The sequence below is a fragment of the Aquarana catesbeiana genome, linkage group LG02 (genome assembly GCF_042186555.1).
Source record: "Aquarana catesbeiana isolate 2022-GZ linkage group LG02, ASM4218655v1, whole genome shotgun sequence".
NCBI classification, from domain to species: Eukaryota; Metazoa; Chordata; class Amphibia; order Anura; family Ranidae; genus Aquarana; species Aquarana catesbeiana.
Window position 1 is genome coordinate 138,557,155 of NC_133325.1, and position 17,925 is coordinate 138,575,079.

The 17,925-nt window shown below is 42.3% G+C and overlaps 1 protein-coding gene across 1 annotated transcript; it reads left to right on the forward strand.

Moving 5' to 3' along the window:
• The first annotated feature begins 3,654 nt into the window (after positions 1-3,654).
• LOC141127246 (keratin, type II cytoskeletal 7-like) lies at positions 3,655-11,641 on the forward strand. The gene is made up of 9 exons (XM_073613518.1): positions 3,655-4,211; positions 4,605-4,816; positions 6,669-6,729; positions 7,393-7,488; positions 7,879-8,043; positions 8,136-8,261; positions 9,422-9,642; positions 9,827-9,861; positions 10,643-11,641. The coding sequence occupies exons 1-9, from the start codon at positions 3,762-3,764 to the stop codon at positions 10,864-10,866; spliced, it is 1,590 nt and encodes a 529-aa protein (XP_073469619.1). The 5' UTR covers positions 3,655-3,761; the 3' UTR covers positions 10,867-11,641.
• The last annotated feature ends 6,284 nt before the right edge of the window (positions 11,642-17,925 follow it).

Consider the following 17,925-nt stretch of genomic DNA (forward strand, 5'->3'; position numbering starts at 1 on the left):
AACATTCTTGCACCAGTATAAAAATCGTACTTTATTTTCCTAGTTTCGTTATTCGGTACTCTAAACTATTTGTGTTGCCCTGCAGATGAATAACAGTGAGGCTGATATGCTCCGTGTAATCTAATATAAATATTAGTGACCACACACACTTTGTGTGTCTAAACACATAAATGGTAAATCTAAAGCTGTATAAAATAATATGAAGTATAAACTTTCTCTGTTCGCTACCTTTCCAAAAGTAACATGCTGTTCATAGCACACAATAAGAACACACCCCTCTGGTCACTGACTTCCACATTCCAGCCATGACACTAGTTTGCTGCCCAGATTAGAACTAATAAAACATTGTTAACCATGCATGGGAAGAAACATTAGAACGTCTTACATTATTTCTCCTACAGTGCATCTGCCAGGGGAGAAAAATTTTGGTTATGATGATTGCTGACTTCAATGCCCAGAACACGCATGCAGCATATAAAAGTGTCCAAATTGTGACAAAACTCCTTATCTGTATACTCATTCTGTCTCAGTTACTCAGAAATGATTCAAGCCAAAGCATGACAGCTAGGTAACTAGCATTTTTGTACGGATCAAAAATGGCAGCTTACCAGACATCAGTCCGCTTTGTTACATGGCTCTGCCCTCCCCCCCCGATGCTGCCGCTATGGTACATGCGCAGGTGTGCCCACAGGCTCTGCCTGGCCTTCGGGTCCTGGCAGAGCCCATGAGCATTTGTGTAGGTTTCTAGCTCCCTGTTAGACCCCTTTCACACTGAGGCAGTTTTTTCAGGCGTTTTAGCACTAGAAATAGCGTCTGTAAAGCACCTAAGCGGTGCGATTGCAGGAAGTTAGAAAAAGTCCTGCAAGCAGCATCTTTGGGGCGGTTTGGGAGCGCTGTATACAGCTCTCCCAAAACGCCCCTGCCCATTGCAATGAATGGGCAGCGCTTCGGAAGCGCCGCAACCCCTTCTTTGGGGTTAAAAGAGGCTAGCAGCCTTAAAGTGCCGCTACAACGAGCAGCCGCGGCCCCAGTGTGAAAGGGGTCTTAGTGCATACACAACAAAACACATGCGCAGACACTAGGTAACCTTGGTGCATGCGCAGATGTGCTGCAGGGCTTTCTGGTGATCCAAGCACTGTGGCACTGCGCACATGCCGGGGGGCGGTGACAAGTTCTCGCCTAGACGAGCAGAGCAGAAGTACTGCTCTGCAGCACAAATAAAGTTGTTTAGAAAAAAAATAAAAAATGTCTGCTGGGAGGGAGAGGGGGAGGAAGTAGGGGGGGGAACAACTTCACTGTAGGGTGCAGATCTACTTTAATGACTGATGTAAGGGCTGATTGACATCTATGCGTTGCAGGAATGCACAAATGAATGCATGTGTTACCGTATTGCGCAGCAACACACGTTAATGCATTGTGGTACCGTTCATTTTGAATACGCCTAAGGAAATGCATTTGCCTGAATGTGCTGCATACCATAACAATGCACTATAGTTTATTGTTAATTGCCTTAATACACAACACACAAATGTGCAACATAATGCACATGCGTTACATACCTGAATAAAAAGGACCTGGCCCTGAATGAAACATGTCCTTAGAGATGTACAAAGTCTACCATTGCTCTTTCTGAAAATGCTAAATGCCTAGCTGTCACTGTCTTCAATACTTTCGGACACCGATCTGTCTAAAGCTGGCAATACGCAGAGTAAATTTCATCTGCTTCCTAATGAAATGGCCGAAATGTGCTCCATGGGTGGCCCTACATGCACCTTCCCACCCGACATTCTTCATTTGAACAATCAAAGGAGCTGGATGAAAAATTGTTAGCAAACAGATCCTGTATCCAATCAGATGCAGGCACTGTTGGAGTATTTTGACAGCCAACTGCCAGAATACAACAGCCGTAGCGGGAAACCTGTCCATCTGTGCAATTTAACCCTGGTTCACACTAATGCGATGTGGGAAACGCACAAGATTTACTGCGTTTCCCCGCATTCGCAGTCCAAATCAATCACACTGCGTCCATGCGATCTGCTGCGGGTGTCAGTGTTATCTTAATGTCACCCCGAAACAGGTCGTAAAAATCAGTGCGATTGCCAGAATCGCATCACATGGGTGAACACCCATGCAATGTGATTCAGGTGGGGGTGTGTGTGTGAGGGTCCTGCGCCATTTTGCTGCAGATGCAATGTGATTTCAGCCATACAAAATGTTTGGAATCGCACCGCACAAACATCGCATGTGATGTGCACAGGAATGCGGTGTGTGAATCACATGCAGTGTTTTCCATGCAGCTCGGTGAACCTAGGCTTAGTGTGGATAGAGGAATCTGTTTGAGTTTTTTGTTTTGTTCCGCCCATAGGTGGAACAAAAAAAAAATCAATCAATCTATGTGTGTATGGCCAACTTCAGAGCAAAGTCAGATACTGCTAAACTGAATACAGCTAAGTCATGTGCTGAAGCCAGCTGAGCCCTATGACAGCTAGATGCTGTATTTTTAGAATCAGCATATTCTATCTAACCCCTTTTCTTTACTACTACCTACAACTTTAAAACAATGCATCTAATGCTGTGATTGTTGATTTTTTTTTTTTTTTTTTTTTTTTATGTAAGTAGTGGCAGACATACCAGACTTATCTCAGAATTGAATCAAATTTTGTTAACACAAAGGCTTTAATTTGCAAGGACTTGCCTTGAGCTAACATGAGTGGGGATTTAGTCACTTATTCCAGTATGACAAACGATCTTTTCTCCACTGTCTAAACACCCTAAAAGCTGCTCTGTCAATGCATTTCAATGATTGATTGAGCATTGATGATAGCGGCTGCCATGCATCCTCCAAATATTATTTATAAATTAGGATTTCCAAATAGCTGCTTTAAATATTGCTTCATAGGCTCACTAGACTTAAACAGCGCAAAGTGCAGTAAGCAATAGGTTACATGTTTGCTGTACTTGCCTCATTGACTGTCATCAGCAAAGTATATTCTACTTAGATATCATGTTCTGCGCTTTGCTCACTGTTCATAAACGCATAGAACAAGCACTTCTGCAGAAGAAACTCTATACATTTTGCCTTGTTCATTACCCTTCACAGAATAACAATATGATTTAGGTTAGGAAAAAAAAAAAGTATGTGAATTACTGTTAACATATCTTCATTTCTAACGATTAATCAAAATAAAACATTTGCATTAAATAAAACTGTCAATGAATTTTGAATTGCAACTGAAAATCTTTTGCATTTTTAATTGCTGAGTTGGAAATTCTTCATCTTTATCTAAATATGAGTCACCGCACATATAAGCTCTGTATTGTGCCAACCTCCGTTGCTTTAACTCCCTCGTTGCTTTAGGGAAAACATGTAGACAGTTCTGCAGGTGCTTATGGTAGAAAGACTAAAATATAAAAGCTGCACTTTACAGGAATAGAATGGGGAGCTGCATGATAAAGTGTATTTGCAGACTTGTACAGGCAATGTTAAGTAGTGATTGTGTGTGTCCAGACTGAGAATGTTGGAGTGGTCACTGGGAGGGACTGTACAGAAGGTGTGGACATAGCTGCAGGTAACAGACTCCGGATGGCAGCCAGCCACACCTAGCTGTGACATACCGTAAACTGATCCCTCTGCCCCCTTCCCCCAGCCCAGTCCCAGCTCCAATATAAAGGAGAAGCTGCAGTTTCAGAAGCACTGGATCCTTCAGACAGACCAGCAGCACCAGCTTCTTCTCCTCTCATTATCATCTCCACTTTGCACAATGGCTTACCAGAGCTTCAGCACCCGCTCTGCTGTCCCCCAGGGAGGCGTTAGCTCCTTCAGAGTCAGCCAGACACGTTCCTCCAAAGGTTCAGGCTTCGGAAGACCAGGGAACTGGAGCAGCTCTAGCTTGTCTAATGTGGGCTCCGTGAGAAAGAGTGTTTCCTATGGTGTGTCCAGTGGCAGGTCTAGCGCTGGTGGCAGTTCTCTTTATGGCATTGGCGGTGGAGCTGGGTTCGGTGGTGGAGCTGGATTCGGTGGTGGAGCTGGATTCGGTGGTGGCTATGGCGGTGGCCAAGCAGCTGGACCTGGAATCCATGAAGTGACCATCAACCATAGCCTGCTGTCACCCCTTAATCTGGAGATTGACCCCAACATCCAGGTTGTTAGGAAGGAGGAGAAGGAACAGATCAAGACCCTGAACAACAAGTTTGCTTCTTTCATTGACAAGGTAAGGACTTATCATTTTAACAATAATTATTGTATCAGTATTTTTAGGATTGTTCAAGCCAGGCTCTTGGCTGTTTAATTTTGTAAAAAATGTAGCATTCCATAAATTCTGTTGCCACAAAAATACTGTCACCACAAATGAAATAATTCAATCAACTGTGCACAGATTTAAATGTTGTACCTTTTTACGCATTCATTGTACTGAGTATTGGTATATGCTATCTCATCCATATGAAAATGAATTTGAATTGCATGCGTTATGCTCTGTCATTCTTGCTGCAGTTGAGAACTATAATTCTATTCCTATCTGTAGCAGTTGATGTGTTTAAACTTCTGCACTGTTTAGAGTCTAGACTGTCTTTACATTTTCCTTCCTGCTTGCTGTTTTTAAAAGGTGAGATTCCTGGAACAGCAAAACAAAGTTCTGGAGACAAAATGGGAACTTCTGCATAACCAAAAGTCTGCCAAGGCCAGCAACATCGGTCCTATGTTCGAGGCTTACATTTCCAACCTGAGGAGGCAGCTGGACAGCCTAGTCAACGATAAGGGCAGACTGGACGGAGAACTCAGGAACATGCAAGATCTGGTTGAAGATTTCAAGAACAAGTAAGTAATCGGCTTGGTAAACGCAGATCCTAATATAAATAGCACAGTACATTCGCAATGCAACCTGTTACTGATTATAACTGTAGAAGAATTTGTAACTGTACCTAGGTTTTTTGAAGATGGGAAGCACCTGCATTACCCTAATGATATTATTATAAAGGCTCTTGTATGGGTAACCGCCACGCCCTTACTGTACCAAAGAAAGCTGGAAAGAGAGGGGAGGGTTTGCAAAATCCTGTGTTGGCCAAGCAGAGGCTCACAGGATCTAAAGCAAACAATGCAGATAAACCCAGGGTGTGTCCCTTACAGGAAAGTCAATAGCAGGTAATCTAGATCAGGTGAAATCTAGATGTCCGGTGCTAGTGAATACAAAAGGCTTGGCATCAACGCACCAGTATCAGTTTAATCATTGCTGGCTGCTTTTATCTTCCTGCATTGTATACAGAGCAAAGGACCACACACACGTATATTTAATTCTGGGGAAAAATAGATTTTTCACAGTTTTAGAGTGTGAATAAACACAGTGCCTAGTCAAAAGCTGCATAGGCAGATTATATCCTATTTTGTTTGTATACCTGTTATTTCACATTTACAGCCAGCTTTAGCAAGCAGTGCACCGATATCATTATAACAGCTCGACCCATTGTTGGAAACTTCTCATGCAAACACTGTTTCCTGCCAAAGTTTATAATGAAAGCTCCCTTGATACATAAAAACAGCACAAAGGCTAACCTTTTCCTGTCTAGTGAAAGTTAAATAAAAAATTTTAAGCGTCAGAGGAAGGAAAAGTGGAGCCATTTCCCCCAGCAACTAGATTCCATGGCACAGGTTCTCACGGCAAATTGCTGAATGAAAGCCAAACCCGATGCATTGCTATGAGTGACCGCCTTACTTTTTTGGCTTTAGGTTTTATAAATGCGTCCTTCAGAGTTTTGCTTTTAACTATATCAGTCCTTGTTGAACAAAGTGTATAAAATGTATAACTGTGTATTCTCACAGCAGTCCCCTTCCTCTTTATAGTCTTCCCAGCTTGGTGGAATGGAAGCAAACAGCCAATTGACTGCTCTGTTGATGTAAATAGTTCATGTTTAAGTTTGGCCATACATTAGGCAAATTTTGGCCAGTTCCTAAAAACAGAAAACAAAAACAAAAAAAAAGAAAATTCAAGCCATGGGTGGCCATGTTGACAATCCTTTTGAATTAAATATAAAAAGGGCTTTGTGAAAAATTGTTGGCAAAACAGAGGCAGCCATATCTTTGGATATTCTGACAGGGGTGGGAGCTGGCTATTAGAATACAATAGCCAGCATGTGAGATTCCTCCAGGGGAAACAATAGACTTTTCTCTTCAGCCCACAGGGCTGAGCAAGATAAATCTTACAGTGTATGGCCAGCTTTAAAAACTTGGAAACTGTTTCTGAAGTTTAGATAACAAAATTTGATAAGGTGTTGCACAAAATTTCAAGTGTCAGCATCCAGTCGCCTTCTAAGCATGGAGGCACAACTAGTCTTAGCATGCCATGCTGGAATTTGTAGACTCAAAGGGTAGCAGGACTGACCTTTTAGTAGATAGAAGACAAGGCTTGGCTCTTCATACAGTGTGCTGACCTTGAAGCATTTCTTCAGCCCAGTTTAAATTGAGAGTATAACATTAGAGGCAGTTACAGGGGAAATTACAGCAAGGTCTGCTAGTTCTGTCTTCTTCTGAAATGCCACAAGTCCTGAGAAGATTATATAACACTGAACAGAAAGGAGTACAGTTTGATTTTTTTTTTTTTTTTTTTTTTTCTGTACTGAGGAACCTGGTCTGCCAAGAATACTTACAAGCCCTGTCTCTCCTTTCCTTCTTTCAGGTATGAGGATGAAATCAACAAGCGTACTTCAGCTGAGAATGAGTTTGTCGTGCTGAAGAAGGTACAATCTTTTACCTGTGTAGCCTTAGTGCAGCTTGTATTTCAGTAATATATCCAGGTCAAAAAACGCAGCATCAAAGGCTCTCAGTCGCTGTGGAAAGCAAAGGTTAATCTGGCATGATAGATACTGCTCATTTGAGTTTGAGTATACTGGTAGGCATGGAGATCAAACACAACAAGACTGCAAAGTCCAGTTCACTTTATGGCACAACTAATAAGTATAATTTTATTGTCACTGCAATAACCTTTTGAAAGCCAATTCTTTTTCCTGTTTTATTAGTTTAGAGAGGGCAAACAATGAAAGATTGCCAATTTTTTTTTTCCACTGGGTTACTGCATTTTTTTTGTATTTATTTTTGCCTTCCAAATAAGTATTATATATATGATCCTACACAGAAAAATGTGGTTGTCCACATTAATAAAAAGGGAGATGGTTTTCAGGCCTTTTTGTTTTAGACACTCACAGCTTACTTCAATGCCTTCAATGTGCTTTATCTGAAGTCTTTCCTTACAAGTTTTGATAATAAGATGCTTTCATCCAGAATACATTTAATCGAAAGACTATCTTTTAAGCTAAAAGGTATTATCGGGATTTCTGCTGGGCTGAAGAATAAGCTATTAAGGCATGCTTTAATTGACCTGTTCTTTCTTCTGGTCTATGCAGGATGTGGATGCTGCTTACATGAACAAGGTAGAATTGGAAGGCAAGGTGGATGCTCTCACTGATGAAATCAACTTCCTGAGGGCCCTGTATGAAGCTGTAAGTAAACATTATGTTTTATTTAATACAGTGTCCAATACTCTATCAAATATGATTTCTCTTTTACTCTTTTTATAAGCATTGCATATAAATGTAAATTTGGTGAGGAAAAAATGCGTATGAGACAGGTGGAGTAATACTTAGCTTTTATCACAACTTTTTTGCAGTAGTAGGCAACAGCCAGCTCTCCATTTGTTGCAGAAATGCAAATCCCAACATAATGGTATTTGTAGACTTGCAGCATCTGAAGATCTGTTGTATGTATCACTCCAATGCTATAAGCATTTTTCAGTGACAAATCTCACAGGTAGATATATACGGTACTTGAATCAATATGAGAAGCTTGCCTGTAATAAAAAATCTAATGCTGATACTTGTGTTTCACTAAAGGAACTACGTGAGATGCAGGCTCAGATCTCCGACACCTCTGTCGTCCTGTCCATGGACAACAACAGAAGTTTGGATCTGGACAGTATCATTGCTGAAGTCAAGGCTCAGTATGAGGAGATTGCTGCCAAGAGCCGTGCAGAGGCAGAATCTACTTACCAGAACAAAGTAAGCTTTTAGAATTCATATAACAACTTTTGGGCATATAAAGTGCATGTATTCCAATGATCTCGAAATGTGCCATTACTGTCCACCAACAGTACCAGGAGCTCCAGGCCACCGCTGGCCGTCATGGTGATGATCTGCGCAACACCAAGCAGGAGATCTCTGAGCTGACCCGCGCCATCCAGAGGTTGCAGGCCGAGATTGAGAATGTAAAAGCACAGGTAATTAATATCAAATTGTTAACATTTCGAATTTAAGTGAAAAACTAAATCAGATAATCTAAAGAGAACCATCAAAGCAGAAAAAAAAGCGTGTCTGCTACAGATAATTTGATATGACTAATCTAAAAATAGATTAGATTGGATGAGGTAGGCTTACAGCAGATACACCTGAATGGGTTTTAGGAAATAAATCCCTCAACATCACTGCATGGTTACTTATAGTGAACCTGTGCTTTACCTATGTATGTAGGGCTAAGCAAGTTCATGGTAATAAGGACTTTCACAGACACACACTTACCACCTTTTCTCTTAGTTGTGCCATTCAGCTGCTGTGGGTAATAGGGGAGGGCCTGTGTAAGCTTCAAGTCACTGGAGTCATAGCGTTCATAAAACTATGGACTCCCCACAGGACAGTGCAATTGGCTCATTGCTGTCATATGTTCCTCTATACCTGGAGGTACTGGGCTCTGAGTGGTATGGCGGAGGTGTGAGGGAAAACTTAAGTATATGTTGTTGGGGGATTAAAGCAAAGCTGTTGCTTTGTTTTGAATGCCAGTCTTGCTTTAAAGCTCATATGCCCCTTAATGTCTATGGTTGTCAATTTCTTACATGTTTAGTATCCGCAAAAAGGATTTGTACTGAGCAGCTCTTGCAAAGTAAAATGTCATTCTATGTATTTACACTGTAGCCATTGTGCTGTCCTGCATAGCATTAATATGCTTTAAATAATGCAATGCACTTGTGCTGCTCCCTTATCTATTATAATACTTCATAGCAGGTGCAATTACAGAAGATTTAATGTTGCCTGGAAGCCACATAAAGCAAGCAGCCGACGTGCATTAGGATTAGTTACCGTTTAGAACCCTTTGTAAAAATCTAGTTCAAGGGCAGGGTGCGGCTGCATGAATCATAATGTGATCACCTGCTGCTTTTAAATAATTCAGGTGATAACATTTTCTTTCTGCCAGCACAATGATCGCAGACTAGCTGGCGTAGCCACCTGTTTGATTCTGTCATCTCATCACCGCACTCTGTCATTTCCTTCGAGATCTGATATTGTGACTTTTGCAATACAGGGTGCAAAACCAAACACATAGCGCTGCAGATGAGGCACAGAATGGTGCAATGTTGTTGAGCACCTTGTTTCTTTCTATTTTCAGCGTGCTAAGCTGGAGGCACAAATTGCAGAGGCTGAGGAACGTGGGGAACTGGCACTGAAGGATGCCCGGGAGAAAATGGCTGAGCTGGAGGGTGCTCTACAGAAGGCCAAGCAGGACATGGCTCGCCAACTGAGAGAATACCAGGAACTGATGAATGTCAAACTTGCTCTGGATATTGAGATCGCCACCTACAGGAAACTCCTGGAAGGAGAGGAGAGCAGGTATTTATTTTTCTCTTTTCAAACCTGATTACGTTTTTATAGTAGGGATAATCATAATGATTTCCTTTTAGCAGTTGTACAATCTTATAATATATTCTTATGATTGAGAATACTTTCAAGCACAGTTACAAAAGACACATAATGTATCCTTTATTCATTGTTCTTTCTCTCATTTTATTTTTAGGCTGGCTGGTGAAGGTGTTGGGGCTGTTAGTATGTGTAAGTATCTCTCTATGACTACACACAAGATATACAGAACCAGTGTTGAAATGGGCAGTAAATCTATATATTATGTTGGCTAAGCAACAAAGTTAGATACACATTTCAGAAGGTTTAGTGGCATCTAGTATTTTCCTATACACATCTGAACCTTTTAGCCCCTAATCTTTCAGAAGTCTATTACAGACAGCCTTTGCTAAACATTCCGTTCCCTAAAATGGCCTAAAACATTTCATAATAGCCTTTAATAAAGGAAGCTGATGCTGATCGAATTGTGTGGGCTGACACTTCTGAAAATGCTTGTTAACTTTTAGCTTCTCTGAGTCACTAGGGGTTATTTACTAAAACTGGAGCGTGCAAAATCTGGTGCAGCTCTGCCTAGAAACCAATCAGCTTTGAGATTTTATTGCCAAAGCTTAACTGAACAAGCTGGAGTTAGAAGCTGATTGGCTACCATGCATACCTGCACCAGATTCTGAGTGCACCAGGTTTAGTAAATCTCCCCCAGTGAGTCAAGACAAGCATGGAGCTGCCAGTAAAGTCAGACCTCTTAATATGCAAAATTGTTCATAGCTCAACAAGTAAGGAAGCCAGTGGATCAGAATGACAGACAACTAGCATTTTCAGAAGTAGAGGGCAGCCTTTAATATTGAATGCACAGATCAGGGGCGTATAATGCAAGGATCTCTAGGATCTAAAGATTTCTTGGTCCTCCTTACTTTTGTGGATGACTGACAGTATATAGCAGTATAACCTAAAATGTATTTTCTTGTCTTAACAGCTGTTATGAACACTAGCTCCTCCTCCTCCTCTGGTGGTGGCTATGGCGGAAATACCTTTTCAGCTGCACCAAGCTTTGGTTTTGGAGGTGGAGCTGGGTTCGGAGGTGGGTACGGAGCCGGTAGCTCTTTGAAGTTCAGCAGTGGTGGCGGCGGATCATCCGGCGGTGCTGTGAAGTCCTACTCCGTGACCACATCTTCCAGCAGGAGCAGCTCAAGATACTAAGAAGCTTTCGTGTTTCCTTTTTAATGACATCCTTAGTGCTATCCATACCCCCATTAAAGTCCTAACATTTTCTTTACAGTACAGAGGCACAGTATTTTAATACTGGGGTTCTGTTAAGTCCTTTAACTTCAGTGAAAGCTTTTTATTATGCTAAGTTACTGCGTCTGTTCTTTCTCCTTTTAGATAAGGTTTGGGGGTATGTCTGGTTGCTGGGGTTGTCTGCAGCACCTTTCTCCTTGCCGTCTTCTTCTTTGCTTCTTCTTACTGCCCATAAACCTGTGCTGTCCCTCAGTGAGTCACCAGTGGCCTTTGTTACAACTGGCTGGTGGTTGTAAGATGAAGCGTGGTCTGTCCCACAAATGCTTGAGGCCCTTATGAAATAGAACCTCTGCAAGTCATTTTTGGTCAATGATGCTGATGCCAACACCCCCAAAACAAGTCAATTTCTACAGTATTTCTGGGGGGAGGGGGGGTGAAATTTTAAAGTTTATTTTTGCAGAGAGATTTGCCATGATTGTATATAAGAATAAAGATACATGGTGCTATTTTTCACCCTTCAAACATCATAAAGCCTGTTCGATTGAAAAAGTCACTGATGCTTTTTATTAAAAGTTTGTACCTGCATCTTGTGCAAGAAGTAGCACTGGAAAAGCATGTCCACTCTAATGTCTGGTCTGTGTTAGTTGGTGGAAGTCTTCTGATTTTTGTGGGGAGGGATTTTATGTGTGGGTGTGAAATTGTGAAACATCTCTAATAAAATTCCTTCCAGTTCATATATTCTGCGTCTGGATTTTATTTCTTTTGTTATGAACTTTGCACTTGTGTAATATAGTTCTGAAGTTAGAAGGTGAAAGGGCTTCTGATAACAGTTTGATTTAGCCGATTGAAGCTTATTACTTCTTGGATGTCTGGAACATTTCACTTATAAAATAAAAAAGGTAAATGCCTATAAACATTTAATTTAAAACTATCAGGCTGTGATCATAAATAATATCGTATATTTCTGTTCTGCTAAGCCAAGCAAACCATAGTAGTACAGTATAACACATTGCCATACAGTTAGAATATTTTTAGTACATGAAAGTCATGCTATTTTCAGGGCTGAAGCAGCGAATGCTGGATGCTAAAAGAATACTATAGTCTATTTAAAGGTGACCTAAACTCAAAAAAGTGAAGAGCTGCTATGTTACAGCAAACGTCTAGAAATGTCAGCTGTGCCTAAGCAGTAACATGAATATGTACTTTGTTTTAAATTCCTCCAGAGAAACAGCTGTGCACTTCTGCTATGTGAGTATACCTAGGCACTCCTGTGCATACAGCCTCATAGCTCTGTATCTGCAGTGTGCGATTTAAAGCGATTTGTAAATGATCACCTTGTAAAACAACTCAGTCAGTTTTTAAATAGAAGTGAAGGGCAAAACATTTGTGTATAGGCGTAAAAAAAAAAAAAAATATATATATATATATATATATATATATATTTATATTTCCCTTTTTATTAGTGATCACACTCCCTCTGCTCTCAGCTGCATAAGAGCTGGGGGGAGGAGAAATAGCACACTGAGCTTTCCTGTGAATGGCCGTGCAAGGGGATGGGGGGTGTCAGGACAAGTCTGATCATTGGAGGAGAGCTGACTGAATTTCCAGCACAGCTAGAGAACTGACCACAGTGTGTGGTCAGTCTTTAATAGCAAAGCAGACGGATTGGCGGTAACACCAGGGATTTCACACAAAGGAAGCAATACAAAGTGAACGGGATATTTTTTTCATACACGTACGAGGTACAGCAGGCACATATCAGGAAAATGAAATGTTGGGTTTGCATACTCTTTCAGGCACTGTTACCTCTGACTGCTAGTCTCTGGAGATTTTTTTTTTTTTTTCAATTTGCTGATGTCACTACAGTGCTGCTCACTGTTTTCCTTGCTAGAGGCTCTAACTTGAGGACGTAAAACCCTGCCTTTACTAAGCTAACCACTTCCACACAGAGACAGTGCAGAACAAGGCATGGTACATCATTAATAAAATGAAAGTTAGGCAAGATCAGCTACTGGAAGACCAGAGAAAATACCAGTGATTAGCTGTTTGTCCTCTGCCTGCCTACTTTGAACACCACTTCCAGAGTTCAGTTCTTCTTCAAAGGAACCAGTTGATTATCTGCACATCATCAATATTTTCTTTGTGTACTGCACAATATTAAAGTTTAACGGGAGTATCAAACAACTGGATTATTTATACTTGGCCTTTTAAAGACAAGATTATCTATGACTGGACCTAAATCTGGCTGGACAGCCTCACTGGTGCTTTTATGTCATTTTGAGTCTCCCGTACAAACCTGGGCAATGAAAACAGCAACCATCCTTCCTGGTTCCAACATGGCAGAATATACAGTATCTCACAAAAGTGAGTACACCCCTCACATTTTTGTAAATATTATATCTTTTTATGTGACAACACTAAAGAAATTACATTTTGCTACAATGTAAAATAGTGAGTATACAGCTTGTATAACAGTGTAAATTTGCTGTCCCCGCAAAATAACTCAACACAGCCATTAATGTCTATACGACTGGCAACAAAAGTGAGTACACCCCTAAGCCCATATTGGGCCCAAAGTGTCAATATTTTGTGTGGCCACCATTATTTTCCAGCAGAGTCTTAACCCTCTTGGGCATGGAGTTCACTAGAGCTTCACAGGTTGCCACTGGAGCCCTCTTCCACTTCTCCATGACAACATCATGGAGCTGGTGGATGTTAGAGACCTTGTGCTCCTCCACCTTCCATTTGAGGATGCTCAATAGGGTTTAGGTCTTGAGACATGCTTTGCCAGTCCATCAACCTTATCCTCAGCTTCTTTAGTAAGGCAGTGGTCATCTTGGAGGTGTGTTTGGGGTCCTTATCATGTTGGAAAACTGCCCTTCGGCCCAGTCTCCGAAGGGAGGGGATCATGCTCTGCTTTAGTATGTCACAGTACATGTTGGCATTCATGGCTCCCCAGTGCTGGCAGCACTCATGCAGCCCCAGACCATGACACTTCCACCACCATGCTTGACTGTAGGCAAGACACACTTGTCTTTGTACTCCTCACCTGGATTCTGCCACACACGCTTGACACCATCTGAACCAAATAAGTTTATCTTGGTCTCATCAGACCACAGGACATGATTCCAGTAATACAGATAATCTTAGTCTGCTTGCCCTCAGCAAACTGCTGGCTTTCTTGTGCATCGTCTTTAGAAGAGGCTTCCTTCTGGGACGACAGCCATGCAGACCAATTTTATGCAGTGTGCGTTGTATGGTCTGAGCACGGACAGGCTGACCCCCTACACCTTTAACCTCTTCAGCAATGCTGGCAGCACTCATATGTCTATTTCCCAAAAACAAGCTCTGGATATGACGCTGAGCATGTGCAGTCAATTTCTTGTTCTGCAGCTCAGTTTCAGGGTTTTGGCAATCTTCTTATAGCCTAGGCCATCTTTATGTAGAGCAACCATTCTTTTTTTCAGATACTCAGAGAGTATTTTCTTTTCCAGTGAGGTGCCATGTTGAACTTCCAGTGATCAGTATGAGAAAGTGAGGGCGATAACACCAAATTTAACACACCTGCTCCCCATTCACACCGAGACCTTGTAACATTAACAATTCACATGACATGGGGGGGGGGGGGGGGTAGCTAATTGGGCCCAATTTGGACATTTTTACTTAGGGGTGTACTCACTTTTGTTGCCAGCGGTTTAGACATTAATGGCTGTGTGTTGAGTTATTTGAGGGGACAGAAATTTACACTGTTATACAAGCTGTACACTCACTACTTTACATTGTAGCAAAGTGTCATTTCTTCAGTGTTGTCACATGAAAAGATATCATAAAATATTTAAAAAATGTGAGGGGTGTACTCTCTTTTGTGAGATACTGTATGTGGTAGTATGCTGCCATGGATTGGCGCCAGAAAAGGAAAATTTCAGTAAGTATTTGATGCAATATTCTGTTTTCCTGACGCCAATCTATGGCAGCAAACTACCACAGGTAGGCTGCCATAGTTTGGCGCCAGGAAAGAAAAATCACGGTAGGTGTTTGAAACAATTTTCTGTTTTCATGCTGGCAGGGTCTGTGAGTCCCTCTCCCACTTGGTAGAGAGTGACTAGGTGTCTCGGGAGCTTCACATCAAGTCAAGACCTGCTGTATGATAGTGAAAAACAGTCTCAGCCTCAGCCCCGCCAGTTCACGCCCCCAATGTGTTTCCATCTGCCCACCGAAAGCTTACTCTCTACCATTGCTTGGAGCATAGACGAGCTCCCTTACCAGCCAGTGGTGGGCACAGGACTTTATTCCCATACAGCCTGAGCGGCTCACACACATATGCTTGGTTCCCTCTACCACTTCTTCCATTACTATTGGCTACTGAGGTTGCTCATTATAATGATGGCCCAATTGCAAGAAGAGTTTTAGGTGGGTTTCTCTTCTTGCAATTGGGCCATCATTGTGATGAGCAACCTCAGTAGCCAATAGTAATGGAGGAAATGGGAGAGGGACCCAAGCATATGTGTGTGAGCCGCTCAGGCTGTATGGGAATGAAGTCCTGTGCCCACCGCACGGAAGATGCATACTGACATGCATGTACCTGAAGGTACCTCTTTTTTACAGCATCACCTTCGTTTTTTTTTTTTTTTTTTTTTTTTTTTTTTTTTTTATGGGCATCAGATTTGCTTTAGGACCAGGGGCATAACTACACATATAGCATGTCATATAATTGATGGAACATCCAGCAGTACAGTCTAGCTGATTTAGTCCTGCAGCAAAAGCATCTGCTGAATGTATGAATGTACGTGCAGCTCTATACAGCTCATGCAGCACGACCAGATTGCTCTGGAAGGATTTACTATGCAGAAATGTTGGTTCTTATTTTAGAACAGCATACGGTATCTTGGAGTATTTTAGTACCTTTACAATAAAGGCTGAAGAAAGATTGGATGCTGTAATGAATCAGGTGTGGGGCCCTGTTATACAAAGTTATGTTTCTGTTTAAAACAACCCAACCATGAATAAATAGACAAACAGGTTTTATCATGCTCTCCTGCTTTATAATGGACATCTAGTCAACCTAAATATGGGGGTTGTTCAGAATGCATATTTTAACATTTTCAATAATTCAGTTAAAGGTTGATGAAGATCAGGGGATTTCATTACTATACTTCTAGAATCATGTTTTGTTTATAGCACTTTGTAGGTTAAATGATAAAATATTTAAAATATATCAGAAGCAACTGTTTTTGCCTCAAAATCATATACATAAATGTGCTTTTACCCTAGGTTTACATCAATGCCTTTTTTAGTGCGTTTTGCACTTTGCAGAAATGCAGTACAGTCCATTTAACATGGTTTCCCATGGTACACATTCACATCTGTTTTCAGTCGGTGCATTTTTGGAAAGGGTCAGGGACATTTTTTTCCCCCACAGCAGATTGCGTTTTGCATGTAATAAACTTCAATGTACCCGCACCAGTGTTGTGTTTTTGATGCATTTCTACATGCGTTTTGCATTTTTTCCCCTCCATAACAAACTGTGTATAGCTGATTGTTAAGAAGTGGGCCAGAAAGCCAGCCACCAAGTCCTTAACCTGTTGCCGCCCACTCTATAGCCGAAAGATAGCTACAGCGCAGGATTAATTTGCAGGGAGGGCGTCTATTGAGGTCCTCCAGCCACGGGGGCACGCAAGAAGAGCAATCACAGGAGGACGTCAATAGACGCCCTCCTGGCAATGTGAACCCTTAAGTAAATGAGTATGGGGTTCATAGTACCCCTACTCATTCACCAAAAAAAAGATATAGTATAAAAAAACGACAGTAGGCAGTTTTTGACAAGTCCTTTATTTAAAAAATAAAAAGCAATGTCCCCTGATGTAGATCCATTGTCAATCACCATGCCTGCTGCCACCGCCAACCCGAAAAAACCCCGCAGTCTGCCTGCTCTGCTGTCTGACAATTCTTAAATAGCTAAGGGGTGGGGCCACCCAGTCAGTGGCGTAGTATACTGCCCACTACACTATACTGACCTCTATACTGTCCACTACACTATACTGTCCTCTATACTGACCACTACACTATACTGTCCACTACACTGACCACTATACTGTCCGCTATACTTACCACTACACTATACTGACCACTATACTGTCCACTACACTATACACTACACTATACTGACCACTATACTGTCCACTACACTATACACTACACTATACTGTCCACTACACTGTCCACTACACTATACTGACCACTATACTGTCCACTACACTATACTGTCCGGAGGGGAGCAGGAGGAGGAGACATCGGCGGCTCACAATCTCGAATCTCTGCCACCCATGTTCAGTCTCCGGTGCCTTGTGCCATATGGGGTCATGTGCGGCGGCGGGGCTGGCCTGTTAACGCTCGCGCTTGCTCCTGGAGTCCCGCCTTAGCACATGACCCCATTCACCCAATCACAGGGTGCCGGAGACTGAACATGTGCAGAGGCGGGACTCCAGGATGTACCGCGATTGTGGACAGGCCAGCCCTGCCACCGCACATGACCCCATACGGCCAATCACAGGGCGCCGGAGACTGAACATGGTGGCCAGAGCGTGGGGACACAGGGCAGTGAATTTAGGAGGAGGCAGCCAGTAGTTACACACTGGCGCGGAATTTCGCCCCCCTAAATGTTGCGCCCGGGGCCACGGCCCCCTCCGCACCCCCCCACGCTACGCCACTGCACCCAGTGACATCACCTGGTGGCACCGTCCTTTTGACATAATTGACCGGCAGACAGTGAGAGCCTGCGGTGCAAGCGGAGCTTTTATTTTTTTAATTTTTTCGGGTTGGCAGTGGGGAAGAGGCCCTTGTCCTCATTTACATGGGGGGAAACCCCCTATGTTGGGAGCATGTGGGCTGGTATGGTTCAGGAGGGGGGTCGTCCCCTCCAATTCCTGACCAGCTGGGCTACATGCTCAAGTAAGGGTCTAGTATTAATTTTTGGGGGACTCCACACCATTTAAAATAAAATTTGGCATGGGGTTCCCCTCA

Coding starts and splice junctions, on each gene's coding strand:
- LOC141127246 (XM_073613518.1), top strand. CDS start 3,762: ATGGCTTACCAGAGCTTCAGCACCCGCTCTGCTGTCCCCCAGGGAGGC. Junction 7,489..7,878: donor TGAGGGCCCTGTATGAAGCT/GTAAGTAAACAT, acceptor GTTTCACTAAAG/GAACTACGTGAGATGCAGGC. Junction 9,643..9,826: donor CTGGAAGGAGAGGAGAGCAG/GTATTTATTTTT, acceptor TTTTATTTTTAG/GCTGGCTGGTGAAGGTGTTG.